Here is a 19,118-nt window from a genome sequence, read left to right as displayed (position 1 = left end):
GTCTGTGCTATAGGCACAACAATGAAAAGCAGCTGGAGAGCCACAAAACAGTGATGCCAGTGTTAAACCTCAGAGTATCTGGGCTTTCAATTTGTTGTTCTCAATTAATGTTCTGTAGTCATCTAATGTAGTAAAAAAACCTCCCACTTCTAATTTATATAAAATCAGGTGTGCTCAGTGACTTGGAGCTGGGTCTTGTCAGCTCCTCAAATAACCTATCTGTAGGGAAGAGACAATTAACAGGAGACAAACTTGTATCACCAGAAAAGTTGAACAAGTGCAGGAAATAATAAACCCTGAAATACAACTGTTGGTGAACTCAGAACTTTCGCTTCATATTTCAATGCAGCATGGGGCTAGGAAACAAGTTTTTACTAATGCTTTTTTAACTAATCATTTATGAAGTTTTTTCCTCTCACTGGAGTGTGGTCTTTTCTGATATCTGCAAGTGTGAGGCACAGTGTCAGACAGTTCAAATCAAACCCTAGATTTTAAAACCAAACCAAACCAAACCAAAACCCCCAAACCAACACAACTTCCAAAAAAAGGAACATTAAAAATCAAGGATTTGGAAGGCAGAAGAGATACAGATCTTAAAAAACACTACTTCCCATAAATAATGACAGTGAAACTGGAGCATCCAAGTATAAACAACCCTTATTTCAACAAAAATCAAAGGTCACATTTTCAAGAACAGCCTGTATGACTATACTTGAGAATTATGACTGCATTTTCCTACTCAGCATTGAACAGCAGGAAGCCTTACACTGTACAAACAGTATGTACCACACAGAGGGAAGAAGTGAGGAGCACCCCACCTACACAAAATAAAGTCTGATCAAGATAAAGATTTGAAACACGAGGACTATTCAGAAAGTGGCCCTAATTAGATAATCTTTATATGCTTTCCAAGCATGCTTCTAGCACATAAAGCAATCATTCAATGTCTCCCACTAGCAAACACTTTGAAATTTATCTTGACTTTGACTCCCCAAGAGGGAATCTCAGAGCTGGTTTTGGTAACAGTTTCTTTTCAGTCTTCATGTATGTTAACAACTGTCCCTGGGATGCTGTCTGGCTGTTAAATCATCTCTGGTTTTCGCAGATCCAGGCACCTACAGAGCCATCTATTTTCTCAAGCTGAGTTTCAGTTCTCCAGACCAGAGAGTTTGTTAGTGAAGATACATTAACTACCACTACAGGAATGCTCTCCAGGTAGGACTATAATATTGCATAGTTCAAAATACAGCCTAGATTTCATTCATTATAGAAATGTGCATCACATAATGATGAATTACTATCTCACTGTGATTCAATCTGAGTTTATGCTAGTTTCTCACCTTCGATTGAAAACTATTATTTTTTTCATTTAGATTTTCCTTCTTCAAACTTTTCCTTCTTCCTCTTTAACTTGAAAAGGGCAGATCCAAAACATAATGCGCTTTTACCACCCATGCAACTACAAACAGGCAGCACCAAAATAAGCACAAAATTTAAGAAGTGTTTGTAAAAAATGTATTTGCAGTCGTTTTGCTCTTGAAAACACAGGTGCCTCTGACAGACATCACTGTGCCACATACATGATTTCAATAGTGTTCTTATTAACAAAGTTAGCGGTTACTGATGGACAGACAAGATTCTTTTGTTTTCTAAAAGACGGTCACCTGGTCTTTTGCATTAGCATTTCCTGATTCAGTGCTATGTACCAGCAACTTCTACATATAATAAGGAACAGACCCCTTAATTTTTTCTGAGGCTGCATTAGACCCAGTAGTAGACATTTCTTACAGATCAACAACCAGCCAGGTACACCTGATGCATACATAGCATGTAATTCAAACAGACTTCACTTACACTTCAGAACGGCTTGGACTATTATCTTTTTGTGTGTGCATGAAATAATGAGTCCACTGCGAAGGTAATTTATAATAAACTGAGGGAGGCTATGTTACTTTAACCAGCACAACATAAGAATCATTCCAGGCAGCTTTCTGCTTGGTGAAATTCTCACCAGTTGCTTTGCTGCTCAGATTTTACAAAGAACAGAGCCTCTGACTTCAGAGGCACATAAATACACAAATCCTCTTTTTCACATACAAGATGTATGTTTCTCTGTACAGAAAGTAAAATGGGCAGGTGGAAGGTATTTAGCTTTGTAGGATAAATTCTGCATTCACTTCTATCTTACGCATTTCTGCTGAATTCAGCACTGCCTCTGAGATTTAAATTTGTTTAGTAATAGTACTTTGTGACTAATCTGGTATGGAGTCTGCTGGACACAGCAAAGCTGTGTGAGCTCCACTCTGAATGATAGAATAGGTCTGCTTTGGGGCTTCTGTGTGAGAGGATGAAGAAAAGATAGGAGGAGGGGGAGCTGAAGTGGACACTGTTATACTCTGGCCTCCATCACTAACTACAGTCACTTCTGTTGCTCCTTCTTGTATCAAAGCATTAAGGCCTTCTAAGTCAGAGCAGCTGATTCCAGAGCTGGCGATGAATGCCTGGTTCGCTGAAGCCTCATGACTACTGACAGGAGCAGCAGGAATCAGAGTTTGATGTAAAGCACTTCCGTCGCTTTGGTCATGGGTTGTGAGAAGAACTGTTGGTTGTGCCACAGGCCCAGCTTCACTTTGAGATATAGGAGGTGGAGGTGGTGCCAACAAACTGACTTGGCCCAAAAGCTGCAAGCGGCTGTTGGCTGAGAGGTCTTCCTGAGTCTGGCCAACTAACGTAGGAGGCACAACATTCACTGATGCAGCCTGGACGATACTGTTAGTCTGAGGTACCTGGTGTCCCACAATGATCTTGACTCTTCCCTCGCTGTATGGAGAAACTTGAGCAGCCTGAAGTGGGACCTGGAGATGACTGACAGTAATTGGGGCACTGGTCTGCCGACTAGGATCCATCTGGAGCTGTAGAACAGCCAGTTCATTATTTTTAGATCCATTATACATACTGTGCTGCTTCTTATGACTCCGAAGAGAATCTTCTCGGACAAAGGAAGCATCGCACAAGTCACACTTAAATGCTTTCTTGGCATCCAGTTTGGCAACTTGCCTGGATCCACCTTGCTTTGGCCTATCTCCTTCCTTCTTCTCCACAGTTTGCTTCTTGGTCTTGACTTTGTCACCATGAGCTTTCCTCACATGAGTTGTCAGGTTGCTCCGCTGCTTGGTATCAAAGCTGCAGAATTCACATTTGAAAGGACGATCTTTGCAGTGAATACGCTCATGCACTTTTAGAGCTGCCTTGTTGGAGCAAGAGTAGTTGCACTCTGAGCACTTCACTGGTTGTTCAGGCTGATGTGTTCTTATGTGGTGCCGAAGGCTTGTTTTGTTTCCACACTGAAATTCACACTCTGGACACTTGAGAGTATTTTCCATGCTGTGTTTGATACGAATGTGTGATTTCAAGTTTCCTTTCATGGCACACCGGACCTCGCAGAACTCACACTTGTAAGGTTTCTCACCAGAATGCACACGCATGTGCCTCTTCAAGTCTGAGTTGATTTTAAATTTAGCAGGACACATTTGACACTGGAAAGGAGCATCTCCTGTCAACAAAAAACACTGTTCAAATTACATATGAGACACCAAGATCCACTGGAGACATCAATGCTGTAATGAATTATGTACAGCTGATGTGTTCTAAATACCTGCAAACTACCAACAAATTTTTAAGAAGTAGAGAACTTTAATGACACAGTATTTATCACCCTGTCTGACATATTTGTGTGCAAACTCTCCACAAGCATGTCTGACAACATCTGTTGCTTTTTCATGTCTGCATCTTTGATGCATCCTCCATTTTCAGTGCATTTTGTGTGTAAAACTGTTCAGCACGCTCCAGAAAGTGACCGAAGTTTCTTATTTCCCCTTCTTTAGCAACTGTGTCCCCCACCTAGTGTTAAGAATTAACAAAAAAACACTGTACCAGCTGTTGCATTTTTGAAGTTTAAGAAAACAACATAAACATGTCCATGTCTTGGGTTTACCACAGGATGTACAGGGAGGCTTGTAGGTTAACTTTAAACTAGGTAAGTGGTAGGCTACTGCAGAAACAGATGCTTAATGGACACTGGGCTTACTGCTCAGTAATATATTCCTTACTGCCTTTCCTGTACATTTGTTCACATGGTGAGTTAGATTACCTCACAAGAAAAACTGATTATTTTCTTTTTTAGCCTGGTTCTTGCAGTGCAACACAAATACTGGCGCAGGAAGGCAGTGGAAACTCTTTGTCAGGACATAGGGAGATGTGGGGACAAAAGTCCATACCTAGGTCAGTGTCAGGTGACTGCACCACCAGAGCATTACTACAAAAATAAAAGAAGAAAAAAACCAACCAAACAAAAAAGGGGATCAGAGCAGCTACATAAATGCAACTGGCAAAGACAAATGCGAGACTAATGAAACATGCATGCAAATACATGACTCTAGGGAAATGTGCTTACACAGAGAAGTAACATTAAGCTTTTGTTTTTCTGGCATTACAGCAACGAAGAAAGAGATATTTGCACTATGTATCATACCTAATAACATTCCACAGATCACTTCAAGAAAATCTACTATCAGTCTGGATTCATGCAAACAGTATACAAAATAGTCACAAGCCTTTTTTCTTTTTTTTTTTTTTCCCCTGACAGCAATGCTGATTCAGAAACCAAACAATAGTAGTTGAAAGTTAGGTCAAATTCTTAACTGATAAAACATGAAAAATGAACACACTCATCTGCAAGAGCTCTGTAAGTCTATTTATGTCAGACTACCAAAAAGAACAACCACTAAGCCACTATTTTGCATTTTTTCTATTTGCAGGCTTGTGTCACAACACGCAGGAGCAAATGAAGCTGTAGCTCTGTTTAGTCCATAATCAATTCCCAGAATAAAGACGTGGTAACTCTGTTCTGAAGTCACTGAAAAAAAATCCAAAGCAAACCTACCTACCCAACTAAATAACTGTTCGGTTTTCTTCTTGAACCTAAATACATAGCTCTCTAAAATACCTGAGCACAAAATCTTTAACTAGATATTATTTTGGAAAAAGTCAAAGAATTATGTTATTAGGTTCTAAGACACCCTTGGTGAGAGAGGAAAATGACAGTGTACTTACTTCAGCAAGCATTTATCTTCTTTAATAATCAAACTGCAAATGCCTGATTTATTTTACAAGTTAATATTTTATAGAGTTTGTTATAGCTGTATAATTTTGCATAATTTGCTTATCCAGCTACATATGTCATTGGTTTAGCTGCGTATTTTTCAAATCAAGTTGTGGCCTACTGTGCTAATCCATGTATCTGTTTAATAATTGAGATGCATGGTGTATTATCTATATTAAACAGATTTTATTAATGAAGATGCACTGTTTGTTCATCTCATTTATTTTACAATCTCCGCTGCACACTCAGCTACTGACTTTTTATCTACTTTGCTGATGAAGGCACAGTATGTATTTCAGTGACTTAATTCTCATACAGGATAGCACAATATATGAAAAAGAATTAGTAATTTTACTGAATATAGCAAAGTATGTTGGTTCTGTTTATTTAAAGAGCGGTCTATAACTTTACATTTATTTCTTTACATTTCTGCCCATACATATGACACTGACAGAATGGAAGTTAAAAAAGAAGAGTGATCCTGGAATTATTGGTTGTAACAGTGGTTTTACTCAGACTAACAGGAAACTAATCTTCAGATGAGTACTTCAACAAGTAATGCTATGTAGATGACCTCACTCTGAGCAATGTAGACTACACTCAACCTTCTAGAGTATGACTAATTCCAGTCAGCAATATATTCTACATACCAGTCTCACTTTTCTCCTAAAACCGTCTGTGTGCATAACAGTTTTGTAACCTAACAAGGATGAAACAATTAGTTTCAAAATTCCTGTGCCACTTTTCAGAGAATCAAAAGTCCTTTTAAGGAAAAAGGATTTATTCTGCAGAAATGGAAGAGACAGGCTTGAATTTCAGCATAATTCAATTGCTTATGATACAAGAGACTGATCTGCCAAAAAGAAAGAAGGTAGCCTAAACTGCTTCTCAACTATTGCAATATTTAATGCCACAAAAATCTAACTCTACTGGAAATACAAGAGAATCATGATCATTCACAGGTTCTCCCACAGCCAAATTCAAAGCATACTGGACCATGTACACAAATGTACAAGCATACATGCTCTTATATGACATGGGGTAAATGCAGTACCATGTTCTGTGACTAGTGTGCATACCATCTTGATGGACCATCACATCTTCTTATAGAGCAATAGAAAGAGGGAAACCTGTAAAATAACTGCCTGACAGTCCTACCTATTCCATCACAGCGGACTTGTGAAGTACAAAATATTCTTTTCTGCTAGAGACAGGTTGGTTTAACCTTGCCCTCCTTCACAATGCACAAGGGATTTCTTTCTTTTATCTACTCAAAATAAACCCCATCTTGCACACATCTGAAATAATGTTGTTTAGTACTTGAATTTGGAATCAGATGTAGGATAGCTTCAAAGCCAATCTAGTAATCACTGAACCATAGTCACCTTGCAGCTAAAATTCACCAAACTAATCAAATGTATAACAGACAAACCAAAAACTAATTTGGTACCCTGGATTAGGTGAAAAACAACATATGAAGACAACTATAAAGCAGTATCTTTACAGCAAATCTCTTCTAGGAACAATCTATAAAAGGGAAATCTGATTAAAATGAAACAAGGCAAACAATGCAAATATAAAATGATACAATGTTTATAGGGCTGAAGGCTAAATCTTCCTAGCCACAGAGCAAAAATTAAATGGGCAGAACATAGTTCTGGCTGCTCATATGACACTGTTAATGTCCATCGGTCTACAAATGGCAGGTACCACAAGCAAAGGTCAAAAAATGATGTAACTTAAGTTGCCAATTACTTTCTAATTTACTGATGCAAGAAAAACTAAAGTATGCAGCTGAGGTTTACACTGATATAACTAATTACAAGGTAATTTTAGGGTTTCTAATATAGCCGACCTGATTTGAGAGATGCAAATAGGAACCTAGGTTGTCTTATCTCTTAATCAATCAATCAAGTAGATCCTACAGTTCTACTGGTTTGAGAGCATCTAATAGATAGTTTCAAAATCAATTTAGAAGAAAATCTACCAAGAATCAGATCTGTCTTTTGATTGTTTCCAGGTATTTTTCGTATAGATGTATTGCCCTACTAGATTACATGCCCAAGAAATTCACAGAAGTTGGATGCCTAAGTGCTTCCGAGAATTCAAACAGGCCCTTTCTGCAATCTTGACACCTGCATACCTTTTAAAAAAGGTCTTTCCTATGACCTTCAAACCTTTGCAGATCTGAATTTTAGTATAAACTTACCTGTGTGGGATCTGAGATGTACAGTTAGCTGGCTGGAGTTGCGGCTTGCGTAAGGACAGATCTGGCATTTAAAAGGACGCTCGTTGGAGTGAATGCGCTGGTGCTTGTTGAGGCTGCTGCTGTCAGCGGCTGCATAGTCACAGTGTTTACATTTGTAAGGCTTCACCCCAGTATGAGAACGCATGTGCATCTTCAGCTTATCTTTACGACTGAAACACTTATTACAAACTTCACATTTATGGGGCTTGTCTCCTGAAGCAAACAGAAGAGCATCAACACATCATGAATTTTTGCACCATAAGGATGCTGTTGCAGTAAAAAAAAAAAAAAAGTACACACTGAACACTTAACAGAACTGGAACTAGTTTTTAAAAGCTGGACATTGGGTTTCAGCAGCCATCCTATTAGCCAGGAACTCTTCTATGCTCTAGAAGGCTGCATGCACAAGTGCAACATATTTAGAAGACCCTTTGGAACTTTCTCCCTTTACAACTATGAAATTGCAGTTTAGGGGAAGGGAGGTAAAATGTTGGAATCACTGTTCCACATTAAGAAGAAAATAGGTTTATGCATTACCACCACACTGCATCCTGATAAACACATGGTCTGCACCTCAGAAATTTAACTGTGCCTCAAATCAGTGCAGTGCTCATGAGTGGTACTGCCCATAATGGGGTATGTCTTACCCACAAAGGGCAATTCCCCAGGCACAGAGAACTACAATACAGGTACAGACATACATGTGCATCCTATCTACAGAGACTTTATTTTGTGGAAAAATACCTTTTGGCAAAAGGTCAAATCAAAAATAAAATACAGCAACTATATAAACCTGTGTGTGTTCGTAGATGGCGTTCCATATCCTTCATACCATAGGAAGTCTTGAACTGGCAACCTGACAATGGTAAGATCAAGATCATGACATTCAAGGAAAATGTAACAAAATAATAAAAATATTCTACCATATTCTCAGCATTATGTTTATAAATTCAGTATTAACAGAAAATGAATTCCCTGTCTTGTTTACTCACATCTACTTAAAATAGTGACCGGCTTACCTGTGAGCTTTAGTTTTCTAATGCTTCTCTTAGGAAGGAATTCACTCTCTACATTACCATTTTCTGTAAGCTTTGAAACAAATTCTCTGGAATCTCTGCCTAGGATTTCAGATGCTCTTTACAGTACACAGGGGATGCTGGGGGAACTAATTAATTCCACGTACAACTTCAAGTTAGTGCAACTGGGAACTCTGGTAACAGCTCACCATTCAGGAATTCTGCCCGAGTGGAAAGAAAGTGCTACATTTTCAGAGTACAGAAATGAATGCTATGCATTTGAAATACGCCTTTCAAATGAAAGCAAACTTGTGAAAGGAAGCTGTAACTTCTGCTACCATTAACAGGACTACTCACTTTATTGCTACCTCTACACACATTTTCTGCATATTGAATGGTTTTTACTCATTATGGTCTCCAATACATCAGTTCAATTTGTCTTTATAAAAATGCTAACTGACTAAAGACAAAACATATAATGCAAAATGCACGTGTAATATTTCTCATGTACAACAATGGCAGTTTGCGAAAAGGTAGCAAGACTGCTGTTACATTGCTATGGTGTAGACATAGACCAATGTCTGCAGCAAACTCCCTGCAGCATTGCCAGAGTACAGGACTGAAGTCCAACGATATGTAAACTCAATAGCAAAACTACTACTGGTACCAATGGTGGTACATCACACCCTTTGTAAGTTGCCTTCCAGGTCCTGCACATTGTAACTGCATAAGACAGAGTTACTGTGTGTATCAACTATTAAAACCTATCAATTTTAAAATGAAGATGAAGAAAGTATAGTTCACATCTTACCTGGATAGCAGCAGTTTAGTTTCTTCTGTGTATGTGAGGAAGTGGATTTTTTTGATCGTGGTTTTGGTGGCGTAGTGACAATAGCAGCAGTTGGAGGCTCACTGCTCTCACTAGGCAGGTACGTTTGATAGCCATGCTCAAAAACAAACTCTGGTGCAGAAACTAAACACATAAAACAGCTCAATTTGAGAACATTAACTTCTCCAATCAGAAAAACCTAATTATTTTCTAATTTCATTAATTACTTCTCTACTCTGCTTTTTTTCCCAGCAAAATTCCTGTTCCTGGCTTCCTATTCACCTGGGTGAAGGGGAAAGGAAAATGTCTTTTCTTTCCCTTGCTATCCTGCAATCAGTGAAAATTCTGTCAAGATGAGCCATGCTGAACTTAGTACAAACCTATGTAGGCCCTCTTGTCCCCCTGAATCCTATCTGACTGCACTGTTGTTTCTTCAGCAGTTCATTATTTTTCTGATGCTTGTCCAGGTCTTATATTAATAAAGTATGTTTGTCTTTTAACACTGGCTGTGCTACAGCCCAAAGGGAAGAAATCTCAAATTATTTATATGGCAAATGTTGTCAAAGAGGCATCATGTAAACAATTTCTTTCTTTTTAAACAGTTAAGAAAGTTCAGTGTTTTTCAACTATACAGTTTTTAGCTGTTACTCACAAGAATAACAGATGAAACAAACTCAGCCAAAGTAGCAGCTTTTAAATCAATTAGACAACGCTATACCCCAAAAGGGCAGAGGGATATAACTGCCCTCGTTTTAAAGATGAGTAAATATGAAGCAGAAAAATGACTCATCCAAAACCCACACCGAGTTTCAGGGATTATAATATAAAAATTCCTGGAAGTGAGCCCTGAATTCAGTATGTTTCACTGCTCTTCCAGATTCTCTGCCTAATCTGTCTATCCAAATTAAACTCAAATAATTTGGATTTCAGTAGGGTTCCAGACAAAAATAAAATACAACTATATATAGAAGGGCAAACCTTCACACACGGAACAAAACTCTAGTTTTAGTTAAATGTCTCCAGGATCAGAACCTCACTTGAGCCTTCGCATAGGCAGAAATTTTGAGTAATATTTTTCCTGCCAATTAGTTGCGGGAGCAATGTTAGGGAATGCAGTGTTCTCACATAAAAAAGCCTGGACTGGCGCCTGACAACAATTCTGTGTCTGTTTTTCATCAAGAGCACTCTTAAAAAAATAAAATGCATAGTAATTTGATTATATTTAAGAAGTATTGACAATTTTAATTAGTTTGCACAATTTGGTTATGCACCACATCAGATTTAACCAATTCTCTAAGTAAGTAAACTTGTATCTCAATTAGCAAATCAAGTAACTGTTGCCATACCAAACCAAGATGGCAGCACACCACTTACTAGTCTTCCTTTGCCTGCAGATATGAGATGACTAATGGGAAAACTGTGATTTTAGCTTAGTGTGACGGGGGCATACAAGCAGAGGGCTGTATAATGCTGCCATTCTGCATGAGGTGAGTGTTTTCAAGCTGCTGGTCTGTAACACCACGGTACCTGTTATGGTTTGGGTCTCCGAAGCGATTGTCCTGGTTGTGGTCTGTGCCTGTGTTGATGGCACCGTTTCTTCCGACACAAACTGGACGGTGCTGGTGGCCCCGGCCGTCGCACTAGTGAGCTGACAGCCACTTTGCTTATGCCCAACGAAGGCATCGAGGTTATTGAACTGCTGTTTGCAGATGCCACAGATGTGGATGTCAGGGGTGAGCTCCACCAGCACGGTGGTGCCACCAGGAACTGTGGGAGCAAAAGCATGGTCAGGAGCTTGTCCAGAGGAAACGGGAATGCATTAAACCACTCAGACTGACACACAGACGTCCACTGACCAAGCGCCCAGGCCGCGGGGCAGCCCCTTCGGTCCCAGGGTGGCTTGCCCCTGGTTAGGCTTGCAGGGGCCCATTGGGCCCTGCGGGACCCTCAGAGTGGGCCTGTCAGGAGAACGGGCAGCCCGTGCCACCGGACACGTTTCCCCCAAGGCCTCAGCGTCCCGCGTTTGTCCGCACCGCCCCGCGCGGAGAGCCCTCGCCCAGCGGCGGCGGCGCCGCTCCACAGAGCCCTCCGCGCGCTCACCCAGATTCCCGGGTTCCCCCCCCCCCGCAGCCAGGTTCCCGGGCTCCGCTCCCGCCCGTTTCATGCTCTACTCAGGTTTCGGGGCCTCCCTAGGCCCCGGCTCAACTGGGTTTCCGCCGTGTGAGCCCCGGAGCGCGCATACCTCGCGGGCGCGCAGCGGCACTTACACTGCACGGGGCCAGGGAAGGCCGGCGCCGCCCCCCCGCCGCTGCCGGGGTTCATGGCGGCAGCGGGTCCTGCTCGCCGCCTCCAGCAAGGGGCTTATTAGCGGCGGGGAACCGCTCCCCCCGCGCCTCTCGGCCGCGGAGCAGGGCGGATGTGGAGGAGTCGAGCATGCTCAGTGGAGTGGCGAGGCTGCGCTGCCCTTACTTATTGCAGGGCTGAGGGCTGGCGCTGCTGCGCCCCTTCCTCGCTTTAGGGTGGCTGTAGCTGTCTGTCGTTTCTGCCGCCCGCTCCGTACGGGAGCATCCCTAAGAAGTCAAGCCACCATTATTAAACTTTATGTCAGCCAGCGCTAAGCCTGCGCGTTCCGTAGGAGGCGAAGTGACCCGTGTGTGCCTTCGTGTGGAGTAGATGGCGTGGCCATGCTGCTCCGCCATGGCTGTGGCATCAGGGCTGAGGCTTCCATTGTGCTTCACCATTGCTTCCCACAGAGGCGTTCCTCTTAAATTAGAGCTTTAATGTGCTTATGGGAGTTCGGTAACGAGTTAGGGCTGGCACTGAGATTGTTGTAGTGCAGTAGAAGCAGTGAAAACCAGCCTTAAGTTTTGGCTTTTTGTGTCGTAAGACTGGCCTTAATGCAAAATCATGTTTACTGCTACTGCAACACTAATAACTGTGCGGAGAACCCAACTGGTTGCACAGACACGATTGCCAGAAAACTATGCTTTTTGAGTGAGTAAAACAGCTCTCTTTGCACTCTTTCTATTGAAGAACTCTCATCTTACCAGGTCATTTGTCTTCCACAAGCCCTCAACCTTTCCTTCAGTCATGCTCACCCCAAATATTGGAAGATAATTTAATTTATAGTACCAAATAAGAGTCTCATACCCACTGAAGTTATTAGAAGGCCTCTCTGTTATTTGGGTTTCTGGATGTAGGCCTCAGTGTGCATTACAGGCAGATAGTGTTCCTCCTGCTTGGGGTTGTACAAGACTGCTTGCTATAAGATGACACCCCTTTTCAAGGGGGACTGACAGACACATTCTGTGCCAAGCGCGTTTAGTGCTTTGCAGCACCAAACCGGCTCACTGAATGCCAGCTCACTGAAAATCATGCTGCTTTCCCCTGTATTAACAATGCAGTGATTCAAGAAGGATGCCCAGCATTATACATACACTGCATAGAAAATGGAAATTTGGAGGTCAGATGGCCTTTAGCTTGTGTAGCTGTCTTTTGCTACTTGAATTTCACCAAGCTGTAAGATGCAGAAAGCTCCATTTGCATGGGATCAGTAAAGACTCAGTGTTTGGCAGCTGAAGTCTGACAGGCATTTTATCCACACATTTTGCATCCAATTCAGGCTCCTACTACCTTCAAACTTTCATTAGGCACTGATATTCTGTGTTCTGAGAAGTGCGGAGTAGTGGGAAGGAAAATTCTACACTGGTGACACAGGGTTAAAGTGGCTGCAGAGGGAGGAAAATGGACTAAGATGGGTAACTGAAGATCATACAATGTGGATGGAATGTGACTTGGAAAACAAACTATTATTTCTGCTTTGTCCTTGTGAATTGAATTTTGGTCGTGTGTGGTTTTACCGCTGTGTAGGTTTAACTATGTATTCATTAATAAATGCAGAACAAGCTTGTGCATGCGGTAAACATACCCAGAACTTCAGATGCCAGTTCATATTACACTTGAAGTTCTGTTTTCCTGGGAAACTGGTGTCTGCTTGACATTTCCGTTGACCCATTTTGCCAAAACAATATAGTACAGACATGGGATTGTTAGGGGACCAAGATAAGACACAAAAGGTGACAATTCTTGTTCCAGCCTCTGAAACCTGCTGACTGTGTTAGATAGCGCATTGTAGTGCTGGCTGTAAGGATCAAATTTATCTCACTCCAAGACCTCAGGTATATTTTAGTTCAATTTTAGATTCAGAATTTGATCAATGCATTGAAAACTAATGAAGAAGGAAGCCAAATAAACTCCACACAATGGGTATAAAATGTGGAACATTAGTAGGAGTTTCAGAATATATTCAGAATCTCTCTAATAAAATATAAGGAATTTACATTGATTTCTGGAAATACAGATGGTTTTATGTTAGCATAGCTACACAGCCAGTATCTATAAAGCAGAGCGCAGAAATAAGAATACGTTTAGTGCTGATGAGACTGTTTTGGGAATATATCCAAAAGAAATTAAATCTTAGGGTAAGAATAATCAACCTGAATCTGTTTTTCCACGGTATAGATAGAGCTGTAGAATTGAAAGCTGTCTTTTAAGTCATTTGCTATTTTTTTTTCCAGAACACTATGACCCATTTCCAAAGCTGACACAGTGCCTGCCTGTTGATCCCCCAACTACAGTTGCAGTCACAGGTGTGCTTTGGAGTACTGCGTTTCTCCCTCAGTTTAATGCTTTTTCATTAGGCTACAAACCTGTTTGACTTCATTAGAAGATAGTAGGCATTGTGTTGTGTTAAAAAGTGAATTTTCACTTATCCAAGGGCCTGTAATGACAGTTAGGCAGGCTCTGTGCCGTCTTTTGACTGCCAGAACAAATACAGCAGGGGAAGAGCATTGCAGCTGTGCTCGCTGATGTGCTTGCTCCTTCAGTCTGGGTGTCAGGGTAACAATATTTAATAGATACAGGGGTGGTCTGAGGTTACATTACTGAGTCAGATATGAATGGTTTTGTGTCTGGTATGTTACCATCTCTTTTAGAAACACTTGCTACATTACTCAATTGGACATTATTAATGAGATATGTTAAATTAACTTTCAGGAAAAGATTCAGAGTGAACTGTATGGCTGCAACTGGCATCTGAAAGAGGAATTCCCTCCACCCTTTCCATCATTCCTTCCAGCTGTCTTCCAAAAATCACTTGGTCAGTAGCGAACCATACTGCTTGGTTCCCTGTGCTGGCAAGGACTGAAGGCAATTGGAAGGAAAGTGCTCAGTCTTGGACTGCTCTTGGGTTGTTCTTCCCATCTCTGGTATTTCCCAGCATGCTGCAAATACAACTCAGCTGGGAATTTTCAGGTTTTTTTTCATTGAAGGAAGGAGGAGTTGAGGCCAAATTAATACTTTTCATAGGACATGGGTTTTAAAAATGTCTCTGCTGGGAAAGAATTTTCAGATCCAGGCAGCTACATGTTGTTAAAACCAGAGAGAAAAGCACCTGCACAAGAAGAAGCAGTAACTCTCACTGCAGGCGCCTGTGGTTCAAGTCCTTGGCCTTTGATATCTTAAGGAAATGTCTCCTGTCACATCACTTTCTCCGGGTTCTGTTTTGCTTTTTGTTTCACGTATATTTCTTTCACGGAAGAACTAAGAACAGTCAACAGGCACTGGTTTCAGTGTAATGCAGAGCTTGAAGTATTTGAAAACCCCCACCTCATGTCTTTAGGATAACAGCCAGCTTTATATCCACTGCAGTTTAGAACAACTCCTGACATACAGCACTTCCAAACATAAGGACCTGCCTTTAAAAACATGGGCCTGACAGTTATATCGCCTCTTTGCATAAGACCTTCATAGCAAAATGTTCTCTGAAGCACACAAGTATGTGCATAACGTCGCTTGCAGAGATACTGGTTATCAAGTGCACATTTACAGGGAAAGCTCTCTGCAGCTGGCACTGCTTGCTGCTTTGTGTTTCAACAGTACTTAGCCTGATGATGGCTTGATTCTGGCTTTGGCGTGAACATTGAAAACCCCATTATTATCTTATTAATAACTAATAACACTTACAGATCAGGACTTTATTGAACAATGTTCTGGACAGTTTTCATTTTACTGGATGAGGATTGATGTCTGAGAGTGTAACACCGTACCGAGCACTTGAGTCATCGAGCAGAGCTCTGCTGAGATCACACTTGACACTATTTCCAGCCTTTAAGGCATAAATCAGTATGCATGTGTAATCTTCGTCACCCTTAACCTGACTGAAATGGAAATGCTGCAGTGCTTCAGGGTCCTTACAAATGCAGTGCAAGCAAACAAGGCCCAGAAAAGACAAATGTCAATCACGAGAGAGAGAAAAAATAAATCAGAGGCATGAAAAGTCAGGCCTCATCAGAGCCTCAGAGACAGGCATTCCCGGGCACCGTGTTGGACAGCTGTGGCCTCAGTGCTTTCCTGGAGACAAGACATTTATGTACGACAAGAAACATGTAGACTTTTACCTACATACAGAGCTTCCACCCCTTCCCTCAGCCCCCCTGTCTTCACAGATCTCACAGGGGCAACATATTCTACGTTGCAAGCTGAGAGAAAAAAAAACAATCACTAAACCCAGCCCTATTGAAGTACTGGGAAGAGAGTTATTGGTTGAGCTAGACAGAGCAAACCCTGCTCTCCTGTCCTTTAAATATTATATATGTATTATATTAATAAAGCCTTTTAAAATATTACACCATTTATTGTTTCGCTTTTCACAACAGATGGAGGAAGACAGGTTTAAAAGAGGAAAAAAAAACCCAAAACCTAGAAGTATATATACATAAATGAACAGAACATAGCAGTAAGATGTGAAAAATCCCCAACAGTATTGCAAGAAAAGAACATAGACTTGGTTATAAGCATGTGGCCACTGAAGAAGGAAAGCTTATCACTCTTTGAAGGCCCTGGTGTGAAAATACCCCAAGTGAAATTGGAATGTGGCCTAGGGGACAGACAAAAAAACCCCATAAATGTAATTAAAGATTTTAGATGTTGAAGATGAAGGCAAACGAACAGTGGATTTCAAGAAAAAAACTAGCCAATTAAAATAAAGATTAAACGCCCCAATTTTTAGCATTTCATAATTGTATTGATGGATAACCACATACAGAGCAACATAAATGCACCGAGCTCAAATTAATTATATTAAAATAATAGGTAATCTGTCTCTATGTTGATAACATAATTATGATGATGATTTTCAAATGTTTTAAAATAATGTCATTTCAGTTCATAATGCAAGGTAGGGATTTTGCTGTTTAACGTATTTGATATTTATACAATATTTTCAATGTCATTGCTTTCCTCTACAATAAACACAGTCTAAATAATCAGTACCTTAAGATATTTCTTACTGCTGTATAAACTGTAAAATAATGTGAAAATATTATTTACTGGAATAGCACATTGACAGCTGTGATTAAACTTCAAATGAATACCATAACACAACAGAAATGTATTGTTATGTTGAGATGTCTAATTGGTCATTGTCAGAAAGCAGACCTAAATCCACACAGGGGAAATGCTTAGGGGTTTATGGGGTTAACTATGCAACCGTGCTTCTCTGTCCTTCACACAGTGGAAAATAAACAGTTCGGATTAGAAAAGTTAGCGATACTGTTTCAGGATTCAGTTCAGTTTCTTGGAGAATTTCTGATTATCAGCAGTTGCTTCTCAGCAGGAGCTGTCCTTCACCCCATACCCAACTGCCTGGGTTGGTGCAGTCTCCTCACTCAGTTACTGTGTACGCTGCAGATTGTGAGAACAAGCCATCAATTGCACCGGTAGATGCTCAGCCTAGGCTCTGTGGTTTTGGTGCTGCCAAAGCTGGTGCACAGGCAGCCTGCAGTGGCTTAGGGCTTTGTGCATGAAAGTGCTGCTCTGATATCAGGCTCAGATTATCCGTAAGAAAATGCTTTACACTGATTTTTTTCCCCCAAGGGTTGTGTGAACTTCAGATTTGTGCTGAATTGGAGTATCCTTAAATTATTATCAAATTGTTAGATTTTTTTTAAGCTTTGTAATTTTTTCTTTTGAAATCTATTCTCTGCACTTCACCTCTTTCTTTGCAAACCTTTCTCTGCCACACCTTTCCTTCCTTCCTACACTTACCTTTTGTATTTCTGTTTCAAGTCTTCTTTTTTTCCTGAATGCAAATTGCCTGCTATTATAATTGGAACAAACTTTTAAAACAAACTTGCATTATTATGATAATGAATATGGCACACATGAAAATAAACTAGTTAATTTATGGAATATATTTCAGCACATTTTGTATCAATATAGAAGTATGGTAAAACTCCACTGGGATACACATGGTAACAAATAAATGCTGGATCTAAGATTGTACAGCTCCAGTCTAATATTTAGTCATTTTTATTATTACAGTTAGGTTAAAAATGGAAAGCAACACCAGCAGAGGGACTGTCTTGATACTCAGTGGAGTTTTGCCTGCTCCCGAGCAGGGCATAGAGGTAATTTTATTCTAGAAGCTTTTGAATGCTTTACAAGTAATAGAAACCAAGTGGGAGAAGCATATTCCATATTTTAGTTCTGACATTCTCATAGGAAAGAATATATAAAAAAAATTAAAGATTCAAAATACTTGCCTGTGATTCAGTACCGAAAGACTTTCTGGTGTTTTTCAGAATTCCCTCGAGACATATAAATGCTTCTGAGCTAGAAGCGCCCATTGTAGCTATAGTCACTTATGCCACTTTATCAAACTAACGAGCCATTGAGTGATGCTATTCCCAGGTTCAACTCTACCGGGGTGGAAAAGGAGAAAACAAAACCGAAATTTAGACAGGATGGCATTCCTAAGAGCCAGGGCAACTAGAATTTATTAATTCCTATGCTCCAAAGCTTACAAAAAATAATCTTCTGCCACTTTTTGTCTGTAAATCTTACCATCTTTCACAAAGTCTGTGCATATAGAAAAGCCCGCAGACTTTCAGTGCAAGCAGTGCCTTCAAATCGCCTTTATTGGGTTTCCTCTTTACACAACCATGGTTTCTGCAAAGGTCCATAAATAAAAGAGATGTTTTACTGTCAGACGACAGTAAGAAGGACTTCTGCTTTATCTTGGCTATTAGAGATCAGACCTCTCCAGCTTTTAAATTACAAGATCTCTTCAGTTAGATTTGCTGGTGGTAGATACAAAGAAAATTCCTTTTCTATTGTGTAATTACATATTAGTTATTAAATACCATGTCCTGGGCATTGGAGCTACAGTTCCCGATGACTGCAAGTCTTTCTTATGAGAAAACTCCTACTCTGAGTTGAGTGGGATTATTCAAATGAGTGAGAGTTGAATTTCTTTTTATACTATTGTAGATTACATTTGATATTATTAGAATGATTAACAAAGTATATGAGACATTTTGTGTGCTAATTTTAATTAAGTTGTCCATGACACAAAGAAAAAATTTGACTCCAAATTTTCTTTGTTAGAAATAATGTGCAAAGAACTCTGCATTTGAACTGTATAAATGTACTGCTATTTTGCAAAGCATCGGAGGGTACTCCAGCTAGAAAATTCTGCCTACTGGTGTCTGGTTATCAAGGCAATTAGTTCAGTCAGCCCTGATGTAAAATAATTAAGAAAAAAAAGTGCGTTTTGTTTTTGCACAACTTGATGCTATTCTTGACCATTACCATCTTCCCTTCACCTCCCAAACCCAAATTATTATAATCCTTCTGAAAGAAGGACTTTAGCTTTGTGTTCATGTCACAAAGGTAACAACCATTTGGGGTTAACATTTTAAGTTCTTTTAGAGCAACATCTGCATTTAAAAATCAGAGGAAGGGAGATACTATCTGAACTCAACTGCTGCACATTTTTCTTTTACAATTAAATCTTTATCATGG

General features: G+C 40.3%; 1 protein-coding gene across 2 annotated transcripts; it reads right to left on the bottom strand.

The window, feature by feature from the left end:
* Window positions 1-1,910: 1,910 nt before the first annotated feature.
* ZFP64 (ZFP64 zinc finger protein) lies at window positions 1,911-11,692 on the bottom strand. Of its 2 annotated transcripts, none has more exons than XM_057401692.1 (6): window positions 11,522-11,692; window positions 10,782-11,021; window positions 9,237-9,398; window positions 8,203-8,265; window positions 7,371-7,622; window positions 1,911-3,553 (listed from the first exon to the last, which is right to left on the bottom strand). In XM_057401692.1, exons 1-6 carry the CDS (start codon window positions 11,574-11,576, stop codon window positions 2,253-2,255), a joined length of 2,073 nt encoding a protein of 690 aa, XP_057257675.1. In that variant the 5' UTR covers window positions 11,577-11,692; the 3' UTR covers window positions 1,911-2,252. The 2 variants fall into 2 exon arrangements, with proteins under 2 accessions (XP_057257675.1, XP_057257674.1); XM_057401691.1 differs by lacking the exon at window positions 11,522-11,692 and adding an exon at window positions 11,355-11,513.
* Window positions 11,693-19,118: the final 7,426 nt, after the last annotated feature.

The sequence above is a fragment of the Pezoporus wallicus genome, unplaced genomic scaffold, assembly GCF_028554395.1.
Source record: "Pezoporus wallicus isolate ANWC-B61680 ecotype Strahan unplaced genomic scaffold, APGP_CSIRO_Pwel_v1 contig_9238, whole genome shotgun sequence".
Taxonomy (NCBI): domain Eukaryota; kingdom Metazoa; phylum Chordata; class Aves; order Psittaciformes; family Psittacidae; genus Pezoporus; species Pezoporus wallicus.
Note: the sequence above shows the minus strand (reverse complement) of the source record. Positions and strands in the feature narration are given on the sequence as shown.

Coding starts and splice junctions, on each gene's coding strand:
- ZFP64 (XM_057401691.1), bottom strand. CDS start 11,418: ATGAAACGGGCGGGAGCGGAGCCCGGGAACCTGGCTGCGGGGGGGGGG. Junction 11,022..11,354: donor GGGGGAACCCGGGAATCTGG/GTGAGCGCGCGG, acceptor TTGCTCCCACAG/TTCCTGGTGGCACCACCGTG. Junction 9,399..10,781: donor GGAGACCCAAACCATAACAG/GTACCGTGGTGT, acceptor TTATGTGTTTAG/TTTCTGCACCAGAGTTTGTT.